General features: G+C 39.9%; 2 protein-coding genes and 1 pseudogene across 3 annotated transcripts in view; 1 reads left to right on the top strand and 2 right to left on the bottom strand.

Annotated features, from left to right (window-relative positions):
• Positions 1-419: 419 nt before the first annotated feature.
• On the bottom strand, positions 420-1855 carry LOC146692710 (uncharacterized; annotated as a pseudogene). Its single transcript, XR_014915025.1, has 4 exons — positions 1487-1855; positions 1189-1282; positions 917-1003; positions 420-803 (listed from the first exon to the last, which is right to left on the bottom strand). The product of XR_014915025.1 is annotated as an uncharacterized LOC146692710 (transcript).
• Positions 1856-4521: 2666 nt separating this feature from the next.
• LOC146692711 (uncharacterized) lies at positions 4522-5361 on the bottom strand. The gene has a single exon (XM_085433504.1). The coding sequence runs from the start codon at positions 5359-5361 to the stop codon at positions 4522-4524; it is 840 nt and encodes a 279-aa protein (XP_085289630.1).
• A 7064-nt stretch (positions 5362-12425) lies between these two features.
• Positions 12426-24862, top strand: part of slc16a10 (solute carrier family 16 member 10) — a 30963-nt gene continuing 18526 nt past the window's right edge. The window contains exon 1 of the mRNA XM_085432884.1: positions 12426-12988. Coding sequence (XP_085289010.1) covers positions 12634-12988 — 355 coding nt within the window. The 5' untranslated portion in view covers positions 12426-12633. The remainder of the gene's footprint in view (positions 12989-24862) is intronic.

Here is a 24862-nt window from a genome sequence, read left to right on the forward strand (position 1 = left end):
AGTATATTGGAAAAAAAAACAAAAAAAAAACGGTCCAGGAACAGGTCACTTTGGTTAATCCTGTGTGAAAATTTGTAAATATTTGTATATATTTTTCCTTCTCTGACTAAAATTCATGTTTTAGAAATATTCTTGTTTTATTATTATTTACCTTTGAAGAGTTTTAAATTGACATTTAAAGTTTATGTTCATACATGTTAAAAACAACTAAATAAAATGAGTTCAGTGAAATCTGTTTTCATCAATTTATTCATAATGAAAAACTTAAAATAACACGTAGAAAAAGGTAAGAAATGTATTCAAAAAAAAGAATATCTGAAGGCACAACCAATTTGGGAACTAATTTTCATTAATCAAAAACTTTTAGTATGAAATAACAAATAGAACAAAGTAAGAACATATCTGAATATATTTTTAACTTATTTAGGAACTAATCTTTCTAGTATGGAAAAAAGTCTGTCCATCCTGTCCCTGCTCTCCTGTTCTCTCCTCTCCTCAGCCTCCCTTTGGTACTGCATGTCCTCTTTGATGAGCTCAAGGAGCTCATCCTGTCTTTCCCTTCTCCTCTTCCTTCCCGTTGCTGCTGGCTGACCTCCTTCCTCATCTGTCTCCTCTTCCATCTCGCTTTGGTCACCCACTGCTGTACTTGGCCCTGGAGTGTCCTCAGAGAGAGAGGAAATAAGGACAGGGGGCCTAATGGTAGGCCTCTGTCCCATCACCTCATCCATGAGGCCAAACCAGGGCCAAGTAGCAGCAGTGGGCTTCCCACTGACTCCCTCACCTGACCCTGGACACTTGCAATCCTAAAGGCAGAGGAAATCAGAAATGACAGACAAATGTAAACAATACAACTTTTAGTAAATGTACATTTATTAAATTTCATTCTTAAAAATTATCTTCTTGACAGCACACATACTTTGTATCTTTTCTTTAAGTTGTCCCACTTCTTTTTGGCCTGCAAGGGGTGACTTTCCCTTGCAGGCCCATCATCTCAAGAATAGTCCTGATCGCACACAAAAAAATAAGAGAAGAGAGAAAACCATGACAACTATGATAATCCCTAAATCCAAAAGTTTTCACAGCAGAACACGAGGAATATCGTCTGGACATCACAGGTTCTGTACAGAATGAGGGTTATTGAAACCGTACTCAGATGAATATGATGTGTAAATTGATTTATTCGTGTACCTCCATCCCACAGTTGCTGAATTTTTTACCCCGGTGAAGAGGTGATCATTTTCTCCTCTAGTTTTAATGAAGTCTGCCGTTTGCTCTTTGGTCCCTATAAAATTATCACAAAAAAGTTGATTGGGAAAAATGTAAGCGCCAATGAAAAACCGCGGGACCCACCATACAAGCTAGTTTACGGACACTTTTTATGAAGATTGTTTAAATAAATATTACAAGTCTATGCAAATTCACAACCCTAACAACATAACCGCTATAAAAACTTAACTTTTGTACCACCAGATTTTCACATACTTACATTTAAAAGTGTATTCGTCTCCCGGTTTATCTTCTTGTGCCGCCATCGTTACGTGAATGAAGTTCTGTGCAATGAATTCTGGGCTGGCAAGCTATCGAGCTGGTGGGTGACAGACGTCACCGAAAACGTCGAAGCACTTTTGCAAATATGCGATATCTTGACAAACAAAGCAGATATTTGAAGTTTACACACCCACATTCTCGCCTGAAAATATGTTAAAAGTTTATTTTGTGACCCAGAAAGATTAATAAGAGTAATTTTAAAACTTAGTAGCGGCCGCCATTAGCCGGAAACTGGAGCTTGGCTGGGCCGCGCTATGAATTCTGGGATATGGTGGGCCACGAAGGACACACCCGACCCATCCTTCAAATTCGGGGAAAAGGAGGACGCATTTGTCGGCTGCATTCGGAGGAGTCTATGAATTTGGACAGCCTTCGGCACGTCGCTGTGACGTAATCGGTCTACAAATGCGGCCTCAGGAGGATGCAGCCCATGAATTTGGACACGACCCTTGTGTGTGTGTCTCTCTGTGCATGTGTGTTTCCTTATGTGTCCATATTTGTGATTGTGTGGCTGTTATATATTTTTTTGCTGATTTTTTTCATTTAAGTATATTTGAGGGACCCTCAGCATGTTTAGCATTTTTTCAGCTGTCCATTTTGCTTTTCCAATTTTTCTGTTTAACTTATTACTATTGTGCTAAATCATACTATTTCTGCTATTTTATAAGATTTGTGCTAAATACAGTATTTCTGCCAAATATAGTATTTCTGATTAATTATAGTTTTTCTACCAAATCATATTACAGTATTTTTGCTTTTTATAGTATTTGTGCTTAATATAGTATTTCTGGGCAGCACGGTGGCACGGTGGTTAGCACTGTTGCCGCACAGCAAGAAGGTCCTGAGTTCAATTCCGCCATCAGGCCGGGGTCTTTCTGTGTGGAGTTTGCATGTCCTCCCCGTGTTTGCGTGGGTTCCCTCCGGGTACTCCGGCTTCCTCCCACCGTCCAAAGACACGCACTTAGTGGGGATAGGTTAATTGGATAACCCAAATTGTCACTAGGTGTGAATGTGCGAATGAAAGTGAATGCGAATGGTTGTCTGTCCCTGTATGTTGGCCCTGCGACAGACTGGCGACCTGTCCAGGGTGTACCCCGCCTCTCGCCCTATGACAGCTGGGATAGGCTCCAGCGCCCCCCGCGACTCTGAAAAAGGATAAGCGGAAGCGAATGGATGGATAGTATTTCTGCTTTTTATAGGATTTGTGCTTAATATAGTATTTCTGCTTTTTATAGGATTTGTGCTAAAATATAGTATTTCTACTAAATGTAGTATTTATGCTTAATCATACTATTTCTATATATTTCTGCCAAGTCCCCAGGCAGCCAATCCTCTGTGAGGACTCAGACATTCAAATTTACGTATCAGGGCCTGCACGGCTTCCCAGCCAGCCGTTTCTTCTCTCGTCATATAATAATAATGGATACTTTATTGATCCCCATGGGGAAATTACTTGTTTTTCTCTGCATTTGACCCATTCACTCAGTGAAGCAGTGGGCAGCCCACTAAGCAGGCGCCCGGGGAGCAGTGTGTAGGGACGGTACCTTGCTCAGGGGTACCTCAGGGTAGCTGTTAAGTGGATTCGAACCGCCGACCTTCCGATCATGGGGCAACCACTTTACCTACTGAGCTATCCCTGCCCTATATCTCAGCGACGGTTGTACAAAGAGCAATGGAAATCGCGGTCAAAGTACACCAAAGTCCGCTGATTCACCCAGTACAAGAATCATGCTTCTAATCCACCTAGTTTTTGAGTTACACAACGTTTTGTAACTCCAAAAAACAGCGTTTTTCGCCTCTCACTGCGATCTCATTCTGACTGCTCATCACCCTGTTTTCCAGGCGTTCGCTCTCTTTCCCAGTGGTGCAGTTGGTAATGACACGGGTCTGCAATCCAAAGGTCGTGGGTTCGATTCCACCTTGTTCAGCTTTTTTTTTTTCACTACAAATTAGTACACTATCACAGACCAGTAATTCATATTGATCATTTATTACAATTCTGAAAACTTTTATGATTTTACCATCTTTTCTAATATGGACCTCACATTCTTGTTAACACTCCATGGCACAAATACTGTTCCCTTTAGGATCTGTGTATGTGTGTGTGTATCAATATTTCTCCCATTTTAAAGTATTACTCCTCCATAATTGTATTCCTGTTAAATCAAAGTACTTTTACTACAATTTATTATTTCTGCTCAATCATAGTATTTCTGCTCAATCATAGTATTTCTGCTAAATCATAGTATTTTTGCCAAATCATGGTTTTTGTGCCAAATCATAACATTTGTGTTATGTTATAGTATTACTACTAAGTGAAGGAATTTCTGTCATGTTACAGTATATGTGCTGATTACAGTATTTCTGCTAAATCATAGTATTTCTACTATATTATATTTTTCTTTCTAAATATAGCATTTCTGCTATATAATTGTATTTCTGCTATGTTATAATATTTGTGCTAAACCAGAGTATTTGTGCTAAAACATAGTATTAATTTAAAATTACAATATTCATAGTTCATCACAGTGTCTCTGGTAAATCACAGTATTTCTGCTATGTTGTACTATTTTTCTAAATCATAGTGTTTCTGTAATGTTTAAGTATTTTTGGCTAAATATATTCTTTCTGTTATCTTATACTATTTCTCCTAAATTCTTGTATTTCTGAGAAGTTATCATGTTTCTGGTAAGTTACAATATTTCTGCTAAGTTCTGCTATGCTATTGCATAGAGACACCATTAAAACTTTAAAACGAAGCCAAGACATTGAACTATTCAGCTTGTATTTATCTATTTATCATTTTATTTTAATGAAGTTTACTTTAAGTGTTCAGATTTGTACTCATTTTTATTTGACTACATTAAAGTAATCAAATAAAGACAGTTTTGATAGAGCTCCTGATGTCAGATGGTAGGTTGGGCTTGCCAGAGGTCGTGCGTTTTCTCAAGTCTATTTTCTGTGAGACAGGTTCTAAAGGATCTTCTCGATGGCACAGCGGATGTTGGTCAGAAACACTTCATTTCCCTTCTTGTTGAAGTGAATTCCGTCCTGTCCGAATAGGGTTTCGTCATAATATCTCAGGGAGGGATGTTCAATGATGAAGCCTCCAAAGGAATGAACTGCCTTTCTCATGATTGAGTTTACAGTTTTTTCGCCCATGTCCATCATGTACTTTGGATTTCTGTACCTCCACACTTGGCGTTCGTTGATGCAGGAATATAGGATTGTCATGGAGGGGATCCTTGCATGCAGTTCAGTCAAGTCTTTAGTCATTGCAGAGGAAAGTTCCTGGGCGGATACGAGTCCCAAGTCGTTCCCGCCTGCATGAATGACCAAAATATCAGGTGGACTCTTTCTGGACATCAACTCTGCATCAAAACGAAGAAGGACGCCATCCCAGCGCATCCCTGTTTTTCCAAACCAATGAACATTGGCATCAAGTCCAAAGTTTTCTCCAAACACGTGGCGTGCTGCCCATTCTCCTCGCTTTATGTAACTTGAGCCGATGATCCATATGTTAGGTACCCTCTTCTGTGTCTTGCTCATTTCAGTGTGACTGCGGGGTCTCTCTTTAGAGAAACGCCGTTGCTTCTTTGCTGTGGAGAAGCTTCTTTTGTCATCAAGTCGATCCTCAACTTCAGATCGCTTTCTTTTTGATGCAAGTTTGTTGCTAGTTAAAGCAGATTGATCAACCAATGATAGTTTCATCACACTGGGTGGACTTTGCACTCCAGTGGAGAAACTGCTCCGTACTTGGTTTGTAGACACTGGCTGTTGGGTTGGATCATCTTTTAGGCTCAAAGCCTTCATCATTCTAATGATGGTCTTCATCCAAGATGAAGAGTATTTCTTTGATAACCCAAGCATGATATCACAGCAATGACTTCAGGGACTTTTAAATACCTTTTGTCAAGACGTGTGAGATTTGCAACTATAAGCTCCGAGTTGAAAAACTGTTTCTGTTTATTTGAAGCAGCAGAAGAGAGCCACATGTTTGTGTGTGTGTGTGTGTGTGTGTGTGTGTGTGTGTGTGTGTGTGTGTGTGTGGTGCCACTGGCTGGAGTTGCTATAGCATCCAGGCTCACACCGCCTGCTTAATGAGCTCTCTGTCACTCTGCCAAGATTAATCTTAAAAACTTCTGTTTCAACTGCTGCTGTGTGCACAGTGTTTGCTCTACAGCTATCATTAAACGCTCAAAACGTTGCCATCGTTGTTCTCTTTCCAACAGTGTGTCTTCCAAAGCTCAGAGATCTAAACTTTTTAAACTGTGTGGATCCAAGTAGAGGGATAACCTTCTAGCTGACCCATTGAAATACATGGTATTTTCAGTCAGGAGTTTATCTCAACAGCAGAAAGGACCCCACTTTTCAGTGATTAATATAATATGAATTTTTAATATTCATTCAGATGTTTTCTGACTCTGAATTTTCTTTAGTCATTAGTCAGCTTTTTCGAATGTACATTTTAAACATGTTCAGCTACTTTTCAACTTCTTCTGTGTGAATGTCAGCTTTCAACAGTTCTGCACTTTTGTTTTCAGGTGAAAAATTCTGTATATTTCAGCTCATTCAACATTTTTAACTTAAAATTCAGCAAATATTTCATTTCAGCTCAAAACATTCAGCTATCAGCATTCACACAGCAGTTTCTTCAGAAAATGCATTTTCTAGTTTAGTTTTGGTTTTTGCAAGTCTATTGTTTATGGAGTTTTTTCTACTCTTGCAATAAAAGCAGCCTCTTTGAGTTTACTCTTCCGTCTGAGTGTGCTGCATTTTGGGTCTTACATCCTGCATGCCTTGACAATAGCAAACACGAAGCTACAGTAACATGCGATTAAAACACACAAGTGTGTCTCAGTACAATTCTTCTTTTGTTCCGCCACTTTAATGTCTTCTTACAAACGCTTTGGTTGCGTTTTGTGAGATTTGTGAGACACACACACACACACACACACGTAGGAAAATATTTAGTATACACATCCAGAAATGCATACACTATTATATATTGTACATATATTTATTAGTTTCAGGTTGGCCATTCTTGTATTTTGCTCGTTTGTGTTGTTGTGTTTGCACATCTCTGTTGCTTGTGGGGCTCGCACACAAGAATTTCACTCGCATGTGCTGTGCCAGTGTGCCTGCACATGTGATGTGACAATAAAAAGTGATTTGATTTGATTTGATTTGATTTGATTTGATTTTTGTTTTTTCTACTTCCTTTGTGTTTTATGTGCCTTTGCAGCATATTTTATGTGCTTTCTTAAGTAATAGACTATGTGCACGTTAGCATATGCTACTTCCGGTGCGGAAACTCCTGTGGGGAGCTTTGTTTCCGGTGTCCTATTCGCGCCTTGTTTATGGTCCAAAAAAAGTTAAGCAAATGAATGAATCAAGCGGCGATTTACATTTCTATAGATGTCTTGGGCATTTACCCAATATATCTGTAAATGATGTTCATCGACTTGTCGATATTTCCCCCCGTGCCTCAGAGCAAAAGAGAAAAGGGATTCAAATGTTATATTTCTCAGTATCTGTAAACAGCGGTCCCTTGTTTATCGTGGGTGTTATGTTCTAAAAACAACCAGCGATAGGTGAAATCAAGTAGCCAATTTTTTTTTGATGGTGCAAAACGTTTCGTCGACATACAGTACTGCACTTCAGAGTCACACTGCTAGCATCAATGCAGCGATTCTGTACTGTACAGGAGAGACGTCACGGAGGAGATCGTCTGCAGCGATCAGGACGCAGGACACAATGTGATGTAAAAAAAAAGCATGCAAACTTGCACTAAAAAATACACGAAACAGCGCGGTGAAAGGTGAACCGCGTTATAGCGAGGGACCACTGTAATTTTGAAGGTAAGTCACAACATATCCTTCGTAAATACTAATGTATAGAATAGAGATGGACCGATCCAATATTACGTATCGGTCCGATAGTGACGTAAATTACTGGACTGGATATCGGAGAGAAATAAAAAATGTAATCGATCCGTTAAATATCAAAAAAGCACCTCACAAAACTTGCGACATGGCATAACTCGGCTCATAACTGTAGCACCTTGCAGCAGTATGCCTCACGTGATAGAGCGGCTGTGTGTATTTGTAGCCTCACTACCAATCCGGCATTTCATCTCTGAGGAAGTGATCCCAGAGAGAAGTAAAGCAAGTGTGTAAGTTCATCTCTGAATGTTTGTAAAGCATTGCCGTGTTAAGCTTAACAACCAATATATGGAGCGACTGCCTCTTCTCTCTCCCTCCCTCTCCTGTTGCTACTTCAATCATGAAACTGCTTAATGATCAGCTGATCGGCTTTTCTGTCGCCTGTCCGTCTCTTGTTTGTTTTTGGCCCACTTTGCACCAGAAAGAGGAAACCAGCGGCTGAACAACAGCAGCACATTTAAGCTTGATAAGCTGCTGTTAGAATTTATTTAATATTACTTTCTACACCAGGATCCTTTTCTAAGCAGCTGACGCTGGTAACTGTGCAGGGGCGGATCTAGCAAAGTTTAGCCAGGGGGGCCGATAGGGCATTAACAGGGAAAAGGGGGCACAAAGACATGCTTTTCTTTCTTATTCTCATTTAAAATGTCTAGCTTTTAATAAATAATTATCCGTATCTTACACCCAAAGTTTTAATCTGATGTAAAATGTATAGAAATCCATTACTGTATACAGTGTTGGGGAGTAACGGAATACATGTACCGCCGTTACGTATTTAAAATACAAAATATGAGTAACTGAATTCCGTTACAGTTACCGTTTAAAAAGGTGGTATTTAGAATACAGTTACTTTGTTGAAATAAATGGATTACACGGCGGTATTTTCCTGTTTCATATTGTGGCGGGTCAGGACTGTTTGGATTTTGTTTGATAGCTATGTTCTGTTGTTCCAGGCGGCAGCGTTACGGTTGCCATGGTGACGCGCTCTCTCTGCAACTGTGTGTTTCCTGGGTGAGAGAGAGTGCCTTTTTGCTGTTGTTGTTGTTGTTGTGCTAAGCTAATAGGCAGAATGCTACAGGCATAGCCCTAAAGAATGTAGCCTCATTGGCAGTGTAGTCCGTGCTGCAGGGAGAATGGACCGCCATACAACAACAAAGTAAAGCTATTTTTCGGCTACGAGCCCGACACGGAACCCGACGTATTAGCCAGAGGTCCCTTTACTACGGTTCGGAGCCGCGGACCTTCAGTAATAGTAATAAATCACACAGCAATAGTACATTCATGCAGTTGTAAAAAGCATGATAATATATTAAATAATCCAAAGTATTCAGAATACGTTACTCTCATTGATTGATTGATTGATTGGTAATTTATTTCAACATGTGAACAATATACAAGTACATTTAGAAAAGAAAATAAGAGAGAAAAAAAATACTATACAAATTACATACAAAAAAAAGTTGTGATTAATTTACATGTTGAAAGGGAGTGGGAAGAAGTATACACTTATTTAATCCCACCCCTTTGCCATAAATTATCAGTTAATATTTAGTCAGCTTCCTTACTGCTTCATTGAGTAACGTAATGGAATACGTTACAAAATACATTTTGAGGCATGTATTCTGTAATCTGTAGTGGAATACATTTTAAAAGTAACCTTCCCAACACTGACTGTATATAGTAACTATTAAGTCTAATATATCCTAGTAAGCTATAGTACTTTTTCCTTTGGGAAGGTATGATCTGTGCAGTCTGCAATTCTGTTGAAAATATTTAATCTATTTAATCATTCTTGAAAAATAATTTATTTCTGGGCATTTTTTTTCCACACTGCATCAAATCAAAGTTGATTACGTCAATTAAGCATCATGAGGTGGAGGGTGGTTCCTTATTTTTTTATTTTTTGCTGGGAGTTTTAGAACCCTATTAGTTAGGTTGCTTACTCTTTAAAATACCAGAATAGGGAGGATGGAGCAGTTTTAAGTTTATTAGATTGATCAGTATTGCTGAACTATGAAATATTTTGGGTGCAGTGTATTTTTTGCATACAGGTATAACAGAATAGCTTTAGTGTTTGTTTTTTTTAACTTAAGTATGAACTTACACAAAAAGCAGCAAGATTAAAAAAAAAAAAACAGTTTTATTGATTAAAAAACACACTATATCGGATTCATATCGGTATCGGCAGATATCCAAATTTATGATATCGGTATCGGATATAAAAAAGTGGTATCGTGCCATCTCTAGTATAGAAACCCTTACCAGCAAACACTCATTTTTTGTGTGGCTTTTTTTCACGGTTTGTTAACATGCTGTGTAGGTGTGTACTTGACTAGCTGATATCGACATGACGGGGGAAACATCTGGTTTGACTATTCTTCACCTGTAGTTTGAATTTTTGCCTGTTTAAATCATAAGACCAGTCACTATACAGAGATGTGCTTCTGAATGTGGATGATGTGTCTTCTGATTTTGTAATGCAGTTCTGCTTGTGTTGAGTGATGTAAACAACTGATCGATCTAAACTCTTTAAACGTCAAAATTGATCATTAGATTTTTTTGTGACACAACAGTGGTGAGTGTTCCCACCTTCTGCTCTTTGTAACTTAACGCGATCTTTATGTTTTCGAGTTTTGGACATGATTTTGGAGTATATCTTCGCAGTAGCGACTGACCACAAAGTAAAGCTACTGGAAATGTACAACCCTACATCCGGTCTCAAACCAGGAAGTTAGCATTTTCTCGTGCACAGGGTCTATTAAAGGGGTGGGTTTTTATAATCGATTTATCGATTAAAATCGATTCTGGCTTGGATAACGTAAAATCGATTCATTAAAATCCTGAATCGATTTTTTAATATAAATTTATTTTGCCCGAAATGCCAGAATCTCTGGTGAAATCTCACAAAATTTCAACAACCACCAAACAGCTAAGACAGTAAATGAGAGCAGGAACACAGATTCTGCACAAAGACTTAAACACACAGCGCAACCAGCGGATCAGAATCAGTTAGATGTCGCCCTTCTCACGGTCGTGGCTGAAAGCCGACAGCTCGCTGATCCTGATGTGTTGGCGGGTCCGTGCTTTGTGTTCACGCCCTTTCTAAAGCTGTTAGTTTGATCTCTCTCCAAACAATATTGACCGAACCAGCAGCAAAATAAGATCCAAACTACGCTTCACATAAACATCGTCATGTATTCACTTTTCACTTTTACTGTTTTGCTTCCACCACGATACACAGCTCTCTCTCTCTCTCTCTCTCTGTACTTCATTATTCGCTTGCTTGTTACGCACAAGTCTACCATTGTTTACAGGCTGTCGGCCGAGGTTTTTTTTCCCCCGTTTTATATACTTCCGAAAAGAAAACCTAATTTCTGCCGTTCAATACTGAACAAATTTAAACTTTTTTAAATTATGCAAAATGCAAAACGCTTAGCCGTGTCTCTAATAAAACCGTTGTAACTTCAGAGGTGATGTTCATTTGTTGATTGATGGTTTTCTTTCGTTTTTGATGTACTGCAGAATATTTTTATAAAATCCCAGGCCAGGAAAATCACCTTCATGTTTTTCTGTTTTATCTTCTGCTACTTTGACACAAAGGCATCTGCTGTGATGCTCACACCTTTGATAAAGTCTTGCATGTGTCAGCTTCCTTTTTATAGATACAAAAATATGTGAATGTACTGATCTGAATATATAGATACAGAATATACAATATGGATAAATAGGATTGCTCATTTGAGTGAGTATATTGCACAGTGATTATTGCACAGTCAAATATAAGAAAGAGACAAAAAACAAAAAACAAATATTGCAAATATTGCACCGTGTAGAAAAGTCCCTACAACTCAGTTGTTCCCGCCCTCCCTTGTCCCCCTGTTTCTCCTCCCTCTCCCCTCCAGTGAGGAGTTAAACAGTCTGATGGCGTGTGGGACAAAGGAGTTTTTAAGTCTGTTGGTTTTTGACTTTGGGAGAAGCAGCCTGTCGCTGAATAGGCTCCTCTGATTGTTTACGACCGTGTGCAGAGGATGCCCGGCATTGTTCATAATGTCCATCAGTTTCTTTAAGGTCCTCTTCTCTGCCACTGTCACCAGAGTGTCCAGCTTCATGCCGACCACAGAGCCAGCCTTCCTGATTAGGTTTTCCAGTCTGGATGAGTCCCTCTTTGCTGTGCTGCTCCCCCAGCACACCACGCCATAGAAAAGGACTCCTGCGACCACTGACTGGTAAAACATTCTCAGGAGCTTCCTGCAGATGCTAAAAGACCTCAGCCTCCTGAGGAAGTACAGTCGGCTTTGGCCTTTTTTATACAGGTTCTGTGTGTTGCATGTCCAGTCCAGTTTGTTGTCCACCCACAGCCGAGGTACTTGTATGTGTTGACCACCTCCACCTCCTCTCCCTCTATCTGAACTGGCAGTGGAGCTGGTCTGGACCTCCCGAAATCCACAACCAGTTCCTTGGTCTTTGAAGTGTTGAGTTACCCAGCCCTAGTCTATTAGGTAGGAATAAAAGCATACATTAAAAGTCAAAAGAGAGGACGGAACATTGTCTTTGCGTGCGTTTTTTTTTTTACAACACATCCACTGATTAAATGCTGGCCCCTGGTGGTTAAATTCTTGTTTAAAGTTTGCAGAGGGTAATAAAAAGTAGGGTAAACAAGGGTAAACAAAAAGTACCTTTAAACTCTCACCGTTCCACTTACTAGCCTCAAATGTTTGCTGTACTAGTTCTCTATACTGTATTTGTATAAGGTCAAATGGTCAAATATTCTTCCATATGCTTACATTGTTCTCTGCTGGACACCCCCCCACACGCACACACACTCTCTTAGACTTGTGCCACCCCACTGAAGATATCCTGGAAACGCCTCAGCAGCTGCAGTGTAAGGATACCCGCAGCCCCGCCCCTCTGCGTTGTCTATTTATAAAAGTGCAACGGCAGATGTTTGACAGTTGCACATGCTGCAGTACCAGCATTACTAAAGCTACAGCCCCCGTCAATGGATAAAACTTTACCGTGCCCCCAAATCTCTGTCATATCCTGTGTCTGAATTTATTGACCTCCCCCTGCCAGCCTACGCGCAATACCTCCATACTTCAAAATCCGCAGTGCCTTTTTGACACATTATTTAAAAAAAAAAATGACAGAAGGGAACAATATGCCAGAAAACGATGCAGCCGCCGAGACACCAGCCGGCAGCGAACCCGCAAAGGAGAAGCGTCCAGTAGAGGAGCAGGATGGGGAGAAGGAGAAGACGGAGAATAAGGAGAACGGGGACAGCAAAGTGGATATCCCAGAGAAAAGCGAGGGTCCGGGAGCCAAGGAGGAGGTTGAGTTTGTGCACCCCGAGGGCGGCTGGGGATGGATGGTCATGCTGGCTTCCATGTGGTGCAACGGCTCGGTGTTTGGGATCCAGAACGCCTTCGGTGTAATGTATATCTACCTCCTGCAGGAATTTGGTAGCCCGGACGATAAAGACCTCCAATTCAGAACATGTGAGTATAGGCTAACCTGGCTGTATGAGTAAAAGTACCACATTAGTAAAGAATTATATATATGTTTAAATGTCATTTTTATGTCATGAGTGTGTATTATTATAGAAGAAAGGCGTGATGTAACCCCGCAGGATGAGTAACGGTCTTAAAGTAAGTGATGTCTTGCTCATGGGACAGTTTTAGTAATGGCGGGGAATTGAACCGACAACTTTCAAACCACCAACGAAGGTCTTCTCGAGAACAATTTCTTCGTAAAGACATAATAATTCTATAGCATCATATGTTTAACATTTAGCCCACTATAAAAACGTTAGCTAAGTTCAGCTAGCAAGTAATGTGTCGTTTCCTGGTGTGAGAGAAGGAAACGCATGCAGACAAAAGACAGTGCGGTTATATAGCACGGTTGTGGGGATAACGTTGCGAGCCTGGCGTCAAAGTTGTGACCTGGCACTCAGTGTGGTGATAATTAAAAAAAAAAAAAACTGGGTTAAGTGTTTGTTATGGTTTGTGTCTAATCCCGAGGAGTCCTGGAAAGCTCTCAGCGTGCTCTCGGTGTGAAAGTACGGCAGAGAGTCGCTTTAAACCGCGAATGAAATATAGCTTGATACAGCTTGCTCCCAGCGGGGGACGGAGTATAGTTAATTATTTGAAAAGTCACTGAAGGGGAAACACAAATCAAAGTAGTAATTTCTTATACCATAGCGTGTACAAATACTCTTTTTTTTCTCACACGAATTCTCTTCTTGTCGTTCAGTCTAGTCAGCAGTCGGCATTATCGTACGAATTATGTAAAGCCTTACATGTTTTTCTGCATTAAACTAAAAGAACACCTTAAAAACATTGAATATTACACATAGCGGTGTGCCACACAGTCATGGCATAATCACATAGAGAATTTTTTTTGCGGTTTGTGTGTGTGTGTGTGTGTGAGAGAGAGAGAGAGACAGACAGAGGGACGGCTTACCACATGAATAATGGCCCTGTGCTGATTGTAACCACCTGTTGTTGGTATTGCTGTTTGGCAAATGAGCATGTAAGAGTAGTACTGCATGGGGGACCCATGTTTGTTGGTAGTCTGGGGCCTAGCTGTTCACCGACTCAATAGCTTCTTCTGCTGATCTCTGTGATTATTGCATTGGATTTTGTGTTAGTTGCAGCCAAGGTGGTTTGTACTATGGCTCTAACCCATTGCTTGCTTGGTGTGTTTTTTTTTTCTTTTTTTTAAATGATCTGAAACATTTAATTAGATTTTTCATATGCACCAGTCATAGCACCATTACAGGGTTTGTGCCAGAAAAATTGTAAACCGCCAGGGCTTTTTTTAGTCCAGTGCAGTGTTCTGGGCCCCAGCCCAACATGGGGATGCTATTTTGACTTATATCACCCACCTAAAGGTGGTTGCACAGCAAGCATGGCAACAGCACTCCGCAGTGGTAGCATCTTCCCCCAGTAGGACAGTTGGTAATGAGCACAAAGATTTGCCTTCAAACTCCACAGATCCCATTGCAATTAAGCATCCTTGGGATGTGCTCCAACAAGCCTGATCCACAGAAGCCAAAATTATGCTCGCAGTGTGTGTTGATTCCCGATGCCACCATAGGACATCCTTAAATTTCCTGTGTCTATACCTAGACCTATTTACTCTGTTCTAAATCAGATGATACTTTTGTAAATTAGTTGCTTTTTCCTGTGGTATGGTTTTTCTTTCCACACAGAAAACTCCTAGCCAACCAAAGTGCATCACTACAAATTATTTGGCAACGTTCAATCTACTTATTGGCCAAATGTGTTTGGGGTAGTATCAACAAAAGTAAATACAGGGAAAATGTGCTGTATTCTGGACTAATGGAAAAAAAAACATGGAGAATTTACTGCAAATATTTATGTTTATTTGATAGATATTTCAGGATAAATGGTATGTAGCAGGCTGTTACTACGGTTTGTGTACTCTCCTGTGTACTTTCTTTTAAAGTGTCTTATAACCTTGGTTATATGAAAGTGCTAAGCTAAAACATGCACTGTACATTGGATAATTGGACTACATCGAGGTTAGATCGTATTCTTGTAATAAATCGCTCTTCAGCTTGTTTGGAACCAGGCTGAGACCACCCCTGGTGGTTGTTTTGGTCTGCACCTGAGTCCACCATCTACCATCAACAGACTAAACAGCACGTCCATACATAGGACAGAAGGAGAGGTGACCATCAATGATGTCAGCTGACAGCATAATGATTCAACGTAATAGCATGTGTTCACATTGAATGAGAGTTAGCAATGTATGAAAAACAATGTTGGTTAAGTATTAATTGAGTAATGCATTTCTTAAAGTTTTATGTATATTTTGTCTTTTACTATGCACACAGTTCACACACTGAATTTGTTAGCTAAATCTCTAATGAACTCTGGAAAATTAATAACACTAACAAGTATACTAACAAGTAACAACTACTTTATCCCCTATATATATATATATAACTTAACATTCAGACAGCACTAATAATTACTTCATTTTTCTATCCATTTGAGATTACAGTGCCTGACTGCCAGGATGTAAATTCTTGAGTTAGAAGTTTTAGTGAGGTCTTTCCTGCTTATTTTCGCTTCATGAGATGGACAGCATCCATTCTTTCCATTTTAATTCCCTGATCCTGTTTCTCAGAAAGAACACAAAGTACTGCTTCAAACTAGATGTTCACTCTTCAGCTTGCCTTCCTGTCGTGAGAACAGAACTAATGAGAATTAATGAGGCAGTTGAGTGGTTTTGAAGTTGGACATTGTCATAGAGGAAGTGCCAGAATGCTAAGAGAACGCATCTATAACAGTCAGGATACAAGTCTTCATAAACATCACAAATCCTTGAATGAGATCCCCTTCTTTCCCACATGAATATTTTTATCTGACTGAGCGTTAGAGGAAATGATGGAATTTAATTGACATGGAGGAAAATAGAATACTAAAATGAATTCCGTTGGATAGCTGGCTCTGTAATGGCTACTGAGTGTAGCGTGATTTGATCGTCTTAGTCTAGTTTCTGAGTCATTTTGGGGGAAGAACTGTAGCTGGGCAACGAATTTTATCAGATATATTAATAATGGTATTTCTAATATCTCATAATGAAAATGTAAAAAGTAAAGATGAGATGGAAGAAACACCCATCAGCCATTGTATGAGTGTTGCTTGTTGGCAACATAACAAGTCGTCTTCTCTGGCTGTGTAGACACTTTACTGCAGATACACTTTTCATCTCCCTGGTCAGGATTTTCCATGGAAATTTGCATCACTTGTTTACACGGACACTGCTGACATAGACTTTACTTTACTCAACTTTAGACAACAGTTTTACTTCCCAGCACAGTCCCTTGGATCTATTTTCTGTTTATCACTGGCTGTAATCACACATATGTGTATTTTTAGCAAGCTTTTCAAGCATTGCATAGCACACATTAAGAGTGCAAGTCACTGCCCCAAAAAACAGAAAAGAAAAAAGAGTGCAAGTCATATAGAGAGCTTCATTTTAGCACAAGTGAAAGTTGCGACAAGATACTGATATGCAGTCTTGTCTTGGAGGGAGACATAGAACATGTAATAAATTACTCAACCCAAAATATGTACATGAATAAAAAATGATTGCCTGCTGTGAGTTAATTGGTTTTTATTGTTGCAATGAGAGATGGCAACACGTTGCTATTTACGTAGGTTCATTTCAGATCAGCATTTAAGGCTTGTACGTTTTGCAGTAATATTCTCTCCTCTGCTGTCTGTTTCACCGTGTGTGCTTATCTGTTTCGCTGTACACATGGAGTGGAGCAGATAAGACCATCTATATCATGGCCTGTGGTGCATGTCATACACAGAACACGAATACGATGTAACTGAAATGAATATATTAACTTATAAGCACGAATACTCAAAGATATTGAGTCAGTATTAGTCAGTATCTGATGTAGATTGGTGGGTTTAAAAAGCCGAATGGGTTAGACCTCCTTTCTGTTAAGACATTAACATTGTTTCTCATGTTACAGTTTTATTGTGTTACTGGATACTTATTAGTTATTTTCATTTTCCTGTGAGTAAGACACTTTTTGATGGGACAGTTCAGAAGAAATACTTTAATGAACTTTTATTTTGATGATCACCAGGATATAAAAACTGCAGGTATTGATTCACCAATGAAGTCAAATAAAAATAAAAAAATCCTGAAAATGTTTGACTTTGAACCAAAAATAAGGCTTTAAAAAGCTTTTTTAAAAATTCTGTTTCCAAGGGGCGATCGTGGAAGGTTGCCAGTTCGAGCCCTGGCTCTGATAGTTGTGTCCTTGGGCAAGACACTTCACCCATTGCCTACTGGTGGTGGCCAGAGGGCCCGGTGGCGCCAGTGTCCAGCATCCTCGCCTCTGTCAGTGCGCCCCAGGGCAGCTGTGGCTACAATGTATATTTCCATCACCAATGTGTGAATGGGTGGATGACTGAATGTAGTGTAAAGCGCTTTGGGGTCCACAGGGACTAAGTAAAGCGCTATACAAATACAGGCCATTTACTGTTTGAGTGCCATGGCTCTCCTTTATCTTATCTCTGATTTATCCCACTTCGGTACATTTTGAATGGGCATAATTACAGTCAATAAGACCCGAAGTAAAGATAACATAATAGGGAGAGATTGTTGCTGATTTACTGTTTTAACCTTGCCTATTAAAGCCTTCTGATAGGTAGTTTTACTCCTGTTCTTTATGGAGAATGCAGTACAAACAGTAAGTTTTTAATCCTCTAAGTTGACTGGGGAGTTGAAATGTAGGCAGTTCCACATTGAAAACCCCTCATGTGCCCTGTGCTTGGTGATTTGAGTGCAAAGACATACCAACGCACATGTTTGAACGTGTTTCTTTGTCTCACATTCAAGCTCCGATGCGGCTAAAACTGCATATGCCTTGAAACTGCACCTAAGATGAAAATAAATGTTCAGTTAAGGTCTGCAACTTAAAGCAATTATTAGGGCCAGTATTTGTCTGTTCACTTTAAGGACCATGATGGCCTGATTGCTGTAAACGGGTTGCTCTTGTTGGAATAATTAAATTCAGTTCAACTTAGTTTAGTTATATTTATATAGTGCCAAATCACAACAGTTTATATTGTAAGGTCTTTAACTTGTAAGTTTTAATTCTTCTAGGGTCTACATTAATAATAATAATAATTATTATTATAATAACAATAACAATCCCTGCTTGGAATAACTGAAAATACTGCGCATTTCTCTCTTTCCTTTCTGAGAAGAATGATCAAACATTACTGCCTATGAGTAAAACTATATTCTTTTCTGTGATGCAGGGTAATGTGTATGATTTCAGGTCGCATAATGTGTTTATCATGCGTGCTAACATATTAATTTGAATTTGTAGCTGTAGTTCCTATGGTCTGATCTACTACCAATTTACCAGAAATTATCTGCTGGGCATTCATGAATTTCTTAAATAGGGATATATATTCCATAAAGAGCAAGTTTCCAATAGCTGAAATCTTCAGCTAGTAGCTGTTTGTTGGTGCCAAAGATAACGCGCTGCAAAGCTCGGAAATTGTCACAGTCAACCAATCACAATGCATTATGTTGGGGTGGGAAGGTCAAGGCTCTATGCTGGTTCCCTCCCTGTGAAAATGCCAGATGGGGTTATTCTTGAGCCTCGTGCCAAAAGCCACTTGGTTGTTGTCTACTGTCAGACCTGCCAAAGAACTTTGGACTAAACACAGAGTTTTTTGATACCTTGATTGTGTTGTTTTGATGACTCTGAAGTAATCAAAACAACATGTATTTAATTGACATTAAAATGTCAATAACAAGACATTATGTGAGCATATTTTGGCTGAATATTGTTTTGACTGTGTATGAAAGGAAAAAATAAAGAGATTGATGGTGCAGTAAAGGATAAAATATTGTTTTAGTATCAGTGCGTGGGAGAGTAAAGCAATGTCAGTGCTTTCACCAACATTAGATCAAGTGTTTTTTGAGTGTGTTAGATCAGTTAACAGTAACTATGACTCCCTTGTACATTAACAGGAATTTGGTTTCCCTCAGTTATAGGGCAGCAGAACTGACTGAAGAGGGATCAGAACACGGGGGAAAGACTATATTAGGACTTTTCACTGCTTGGCTGCTGTCTGCCTTGTACTGAGGGCAAAGTGTTCAGTTGATGTTGAGTTTATTCTGTCAGCAGTCAGGCTTACTATATTGCTGCTTTAGCAGTAATTTACTGTCACATGATGTTTTATGCAAGGGTTTGTTTTGTGAAGTAGACACGTTTCACTAGTTGAAAATGAACTGTTTTAAGTTTATTTTTTTAATTCAAATACCTAAAAGGTTATGGATAATGGATTTCCGATTGAATAATATGCTCAGATGGCTCCTGAAGGAGATGAGACAATTGTCAGTTAAATATTTATCTACAACTACAGGCTCACATGAATGTAACATGCCCAACCAAGTTTACAAGCACTTTTAAAAAGCATAATTGATTGATCTTCATGGGTAACTTGGTTCAAAATAAAACAAAATGACTCCGATGGAATGGCTCCACAAAACCTTGACAAGTTTTAATCATAGACTGGTTAATATTTGACAGGCCGTTTGATTTCAGGCGTGTGTAAGCTTGGGTCTGAGTAGGTGAAGGTTGTCAAGAGATAAAGTCTCGAGAAGATAAACATGCTGGAGGCAGAGCCCACTTCAGTGGCACCAGGACAAATTGTTTGGCCCCCTGCACATGACACGCAGGGGACCAGCCCCTCAGACCACAGCCTGAGGGGCTGGATGTGAACTAATGGCTGTGATGTCCTTGCTCTTGGGCAATGTCAGACTGATTAACAGCAGGCAATCCCTGTGTCACTGCACCAAGATTAGGTCTTGAAACAGTCAGTCTTTATGGTCTCACTCAACCACGTCTAATTGACACAATGTGGAGGTGTTACAGTGCATGACAAGTATGAAAATGCGTTATTTTTACAGGGCAAAAGAGGGAATAAGAGGGAATAAATATCAGAAACAAAATTCTAAGTGGCACCTTCCTGTTTTGAAGGAAAAACAGAGTTGGGATAATGGTATAGTATCCTATAGTACTATCCTATGGTGACTAATATCCCCAAAAAGCTACTGAAGCTCTCAGTAGCCCTCTAGCCTAAGCATGGCATGGGGTACTCTTTGATTTGTTTACTGTCTCCTGCATCCGTTCATTTCATCGACCATGGATAAAATTAACTTTGCACAAAGACCACTGTGAACTAATTAGGAACATCGAACATCACAGGCAGCACCGGCAAAAACCACACTGCCACTATAATAAGATTCACAGGTACATGATCGGTCTGGTCTCCATGTGTCTCTAAGCAGCCATGGTAACCATAGAAAACAGCATGGCCATTATATCACAGTGCTCATATATTTCTCAGGACAAGATTTTAATACGTTTCTCTGTTGCCTCTTTTATCATTACAGATATTATGGATTGATGTGGGTTTTTATTATGTACATACATGTAATTTTTATTATTTTACAATAAAATAAATTATTATTGAAATAAATATTTATTTTAGATCAAGTTTATATGGCATCAACAAATGTTTAAACTTGGGACTGACTTAAAATAAAGTATCTATAGTTTTGTGGTTACTTTTTGTTTCTTTCTTAATACTAACACTATTGTTAGTTACTACAAAAAATCTCATATTTTTAAAGGCAAAGTAGGTTTCTCTGCTGTTTTCAGTTTACTTTTTTTGTTAGTAACACATAGCTAGCTTAGCTAGCATGGTTTTGGAGGAAACTTTTTAGTAAACAAACATAAAATCACAATAGCTTGACACAGATGATAGCTGTATCTGTCATTGTCTTGCTCAAGGCCAATGAAAAGAAACCTTGTGGGGTAATTTAGCCGTAGCCCTTTACAAAAAAAGTACTGATGGAGCAACTGCAGAGTGCATGGAACAATAAGTATTTTATTCAAATTCTCAACAAACACATATTTAAGTACAACAAATCCTCTGATTTACCACAAGATACATAACATGTTAGTCAAAAACACCTTCCGATGGATACATTTTGAAGGTACAGATAATGGCAGTTCTAGGTTAAATGTTGGCCTTTCTGTGAAACAAGAAGCTGGAGATAAGGGGACTTGGGGAGGAGTGTATGTATTCAAGCTGTTGTTTGCAACACTATACAGTGAGCTTAAAAAAGGGGGTGGACAAAAAGCTCCCCCAATCACCAGCTTGTTCTGACACACCACCCCTTTTTGCTTCCCTCTAACATGAAACACAACTCCCATTTAACATTTTTCATATGGACTTCTAGTATCTGCTGCAGAGGGAAGTCATTCCAAGCATGCATATGATGTGCTTTTTTATGCACAGCCATAAATCGCTCTGCAGCTGCTCCCCAAGTTTTTCCTGTGTCATCAGACAGACCTTTTCACTTCCTGCAGTGTGAGAGGCCAGAAAACACACAAATGATTTGAGTGGGTTGCAAACACACAAAAAACACTTCCCCCTTCTCCACAGTTTCCAGTGGAACTGCCCAATACAAATGGCTTCCAGCTGCTGTAAACTGGAATTGCTATATCCTTGTTGCAGACCCAGATGTTTGACTGCGGCACTAAGAGGCCCTGATTAGGGTTATGACTGGGGTCTTTGTGACTGATCGGCACCAGTTGAAAAGTCATACTGTAACAGTATTACACAGTAAGACCCCTTTAATTCAGCAGGAGTTGTAAGGAGTCTCCCTCATCTCTTTTCCAGCTATCCTGTCCTCTAATTTCTATTCTTTTTTGCTGAAACTTAATTTATACATTTTACAATTTTTTAAATTAATTTAAAAAGATAACACAGTCTTAAGCAGCTGTTATACATTTGTGGGCCAAGCTCCTCTGATTCTGATGCAATCTAGGTATGTGAACCTGTTGTTGTGTCTAGACTTTATTTAACAGATGTAGCAGTGATTAAAACCAACCAACCAAACCAATGGAGGATACTATCCAGTGTATCCTCCATTGTAATACAGTGGGGCAAAAAAGTAGTTAGTCAGCCACCGATTGTGCAAGTTCCCCCACCTAAAATGATGACAGAGGTCAGTAATTTGCACCAGAGATACACTTCAACTGTGAGAGACAGAATGTGAAAAAAAATCCATGAATCCACATGGTAGGATTTGTAAAGAATTTATACGTAAATTAGGGTGGAAAATAAGTATTTGGTCAATAACAAAAATACAACTCAATACTTTGTAACATAACATTTGTTGGCAATAACAGAGGTCAAACGTTTACTATAGGTCTTTACCAGGTTTGCACACACAGTAGCTGGTATTTTGGCCCATTCCTCCATGCAGATCTTCTCGAGAGCAGTGATGTTTTGGGGCTGTCGCTGAGCAACACGGACTTTCAACTCCCGCCACAGATTTTCTATGGGGTTGAGGTCTGGAGACTGGCTAGGCCACTCCAGGACTTTCAAATACTTCTTACGGAGCCACTCCTTTGTTGCCCGGGCGGTGTGTTTTGGATCATTGTCATGTTGGAAGACCCAGCCTCGTTTCATCTTCAAAGTTCTCACTGATGGAAGGAGGTTTTGGCTCAAAATCTCACGATACATGGCCCCATTCATTCTGTCCTTAACACGGATCAGTCGTCCTGTCCCCTTGGCAGAAAAACAGCCCCATAGCATGATGTTTCCACCCCCATGCTTCACAGTAGGTATGGTGCTCTTGGGATGCAACTCAGTATTCTTCTTCCTCCAAACACGACGAGTTGAGTTTATACCAAAAAGTTCTACTTTGGTTTCATCTGACCACATGACATTCTCCCAATCCTCTGCTGTATCATCCATGTGCTCTCTGGCAAACTTCAGACGGGCCTGGACATGCACTGGCTTCAGCAGCGGAACACGTCTGGCACTGCGGGATTTGATTCCCTGCCGTTGTAGTGTGTTACTGATGGTGACCTTTGTTACTTTGGTCCCAGCTCTCTGCAGGTCATTCACCAGGTCCCCCCGTGTGGTTCTGGGATCTTTGCTCACCGTTCTCATGATCATTTTGACCCCACGGGATGAGATCTTGCGTGGAGCCCCAGATCGAGGGAGATTATCAGTGGTCTTGTATGTCTTCCATTTTCTGATGATTGCTCCCACAGTTGATTTTTTCACACCAAGCTGCTTGCCTATTGTAGATTCACTCTTCCCAGTCTGGTGCAGGTCTACAATACTTTTCCTGGTGTCCTTCGAAAGCTCTTTGGTCTTGGCCATGGCGGAGTTTGGAGTCTGACTGTTTGAGGCTGTGGACAGGTGTCTTTTATACAGATGATGAGTTCAAACAGGTGCCATTCATACAGGTAACGAGTGGGGGACAGAAAAGCTTCTTACAGAAGACGTTACAGGTCTGTGAGAGCCAGAGATTTTCCTTGTTTGAGGTGACCAAATACTTATTTTCCACCGTGATTTACGAATAAATTCTTTACAAATCCTACCATGTGAATTCATGGATTTTTTTTCACATTCTGTCTCTCACAGTTGAAGTGTACCTCTGGTGCAAATTACTGACCTCTGTCATCATTTTAAGTGGGGGAACTTGCACAATCGGTGGCTGACTAAATACTTTTTTGCCCCACTGTAAAAGAAATAAAGTGTCATAATTAGTCTCTTAGGGTAACTCCACAGAATTTATACATGTCGATTACAGTTCCTCTTAAAAAAGATTTCTGTTGCTTCCTTTTAATTCAAATAAAATGCCTACTCCAGACCAAATAATCAGAGAAGTGAGAAATTGTGTCATGGAAACAGAATAAACACCAACACTAACTTCAGCACGTCTTTGGTACACTAAATTTTAATTTGAGAACTCTTGCATGCTCTACAATCCCAAGTTCATCCACCGTCTCAAAAAGGTTTTTATAGGTTTCTTCTTTTGAGGCCAGCCTTCTGATTGGATGCCCATGAACCATCTTGAGGATATCCCCTCTTGACGATGTCATAGAGATCCAAAAGTATTCAAAATCATTTAAAATATTGAAAACTATTTAAATGGGCAGTATGTTGCCTCAAGAAGGTCCTGGGTTCGAATCCACCATCGGGGCCTTTCATTGTGGAGTTTGGATAGTCTCTCTGTATATGCATGGGTTCTGTCCAGGTACTCCAGCTTTCTCCCACAGCCCAAGACATGCAGTTAGTGGGGTTAGGTTAACTGTTAGTTCCGAATGACTGTTAGTGTGTATGGCTGTCTGTCTCTCTGTTTCAAGAGATGCAAACAACATGCTTTATTTGCATGTTGTTGTTTTTCCTTTTCTTTTTAAGGAGCTTGAAAAGAAAACCTTCAAGGGGCCTAAAAAAGTTTCAAGAAAGCTCCTTTGATTACTATGACCTGGATGACTGAGAACCTACACAGACTTTTCTTTTTTTTTCCTTTTAGATATAATTATTTGAGATTAGCATTAGGAAGCAAAGCTGGGAGGATGTGAATCGAGTGCAGTTAGCTGGGAAGTATGTGGGTCACTAAAACATATTCACTGCACTTAGTTGGCATTTCTTAACTTCCCTTTTCCTTTTTCTTCCCCCGGCTCTCAATGCTGTCGTCAGAGAAGAATGTGCTCTGCCTTGTGGGAGGCAACTGTGCGTTCAGTGCAGCAGGGTCCACTTCCTGAGCCCTGGTCAGCGAGTCCAAATGTCTGATAGTGAGCTGGCTGTGAGGCTGCTGGGTATAGACAGCTGCAGGATTTAAGGCCACTGCTCTGCTTAGTTTCTTCTGTCTGGGAGATTAAGGAGCCTGGATGTAACTACAGTACATGAAAGGCTAGGTGTTTCTAGCCAGCTAATAGCTTATCAGATTGAAGTGGCTGTGTGGATGTTAGACCACACAAT

The sequence above is a fragment of the Copadichromis virginalis genome, linkage group LG15 (genome assembly GCF_057382275.1).
Source record: "Copadichromis virginalis isolate Kocher_CV1m ecotype Utaka linkage group LG15, C_Virginalis_male_GT1.1, whole genome shotgun sequence".
NCBI lineage: Eukaryota > Metazoa > Chordata > Actinopteri > Cichliformes > Cichlidae > Copadichromis > Copadichromis virginalis.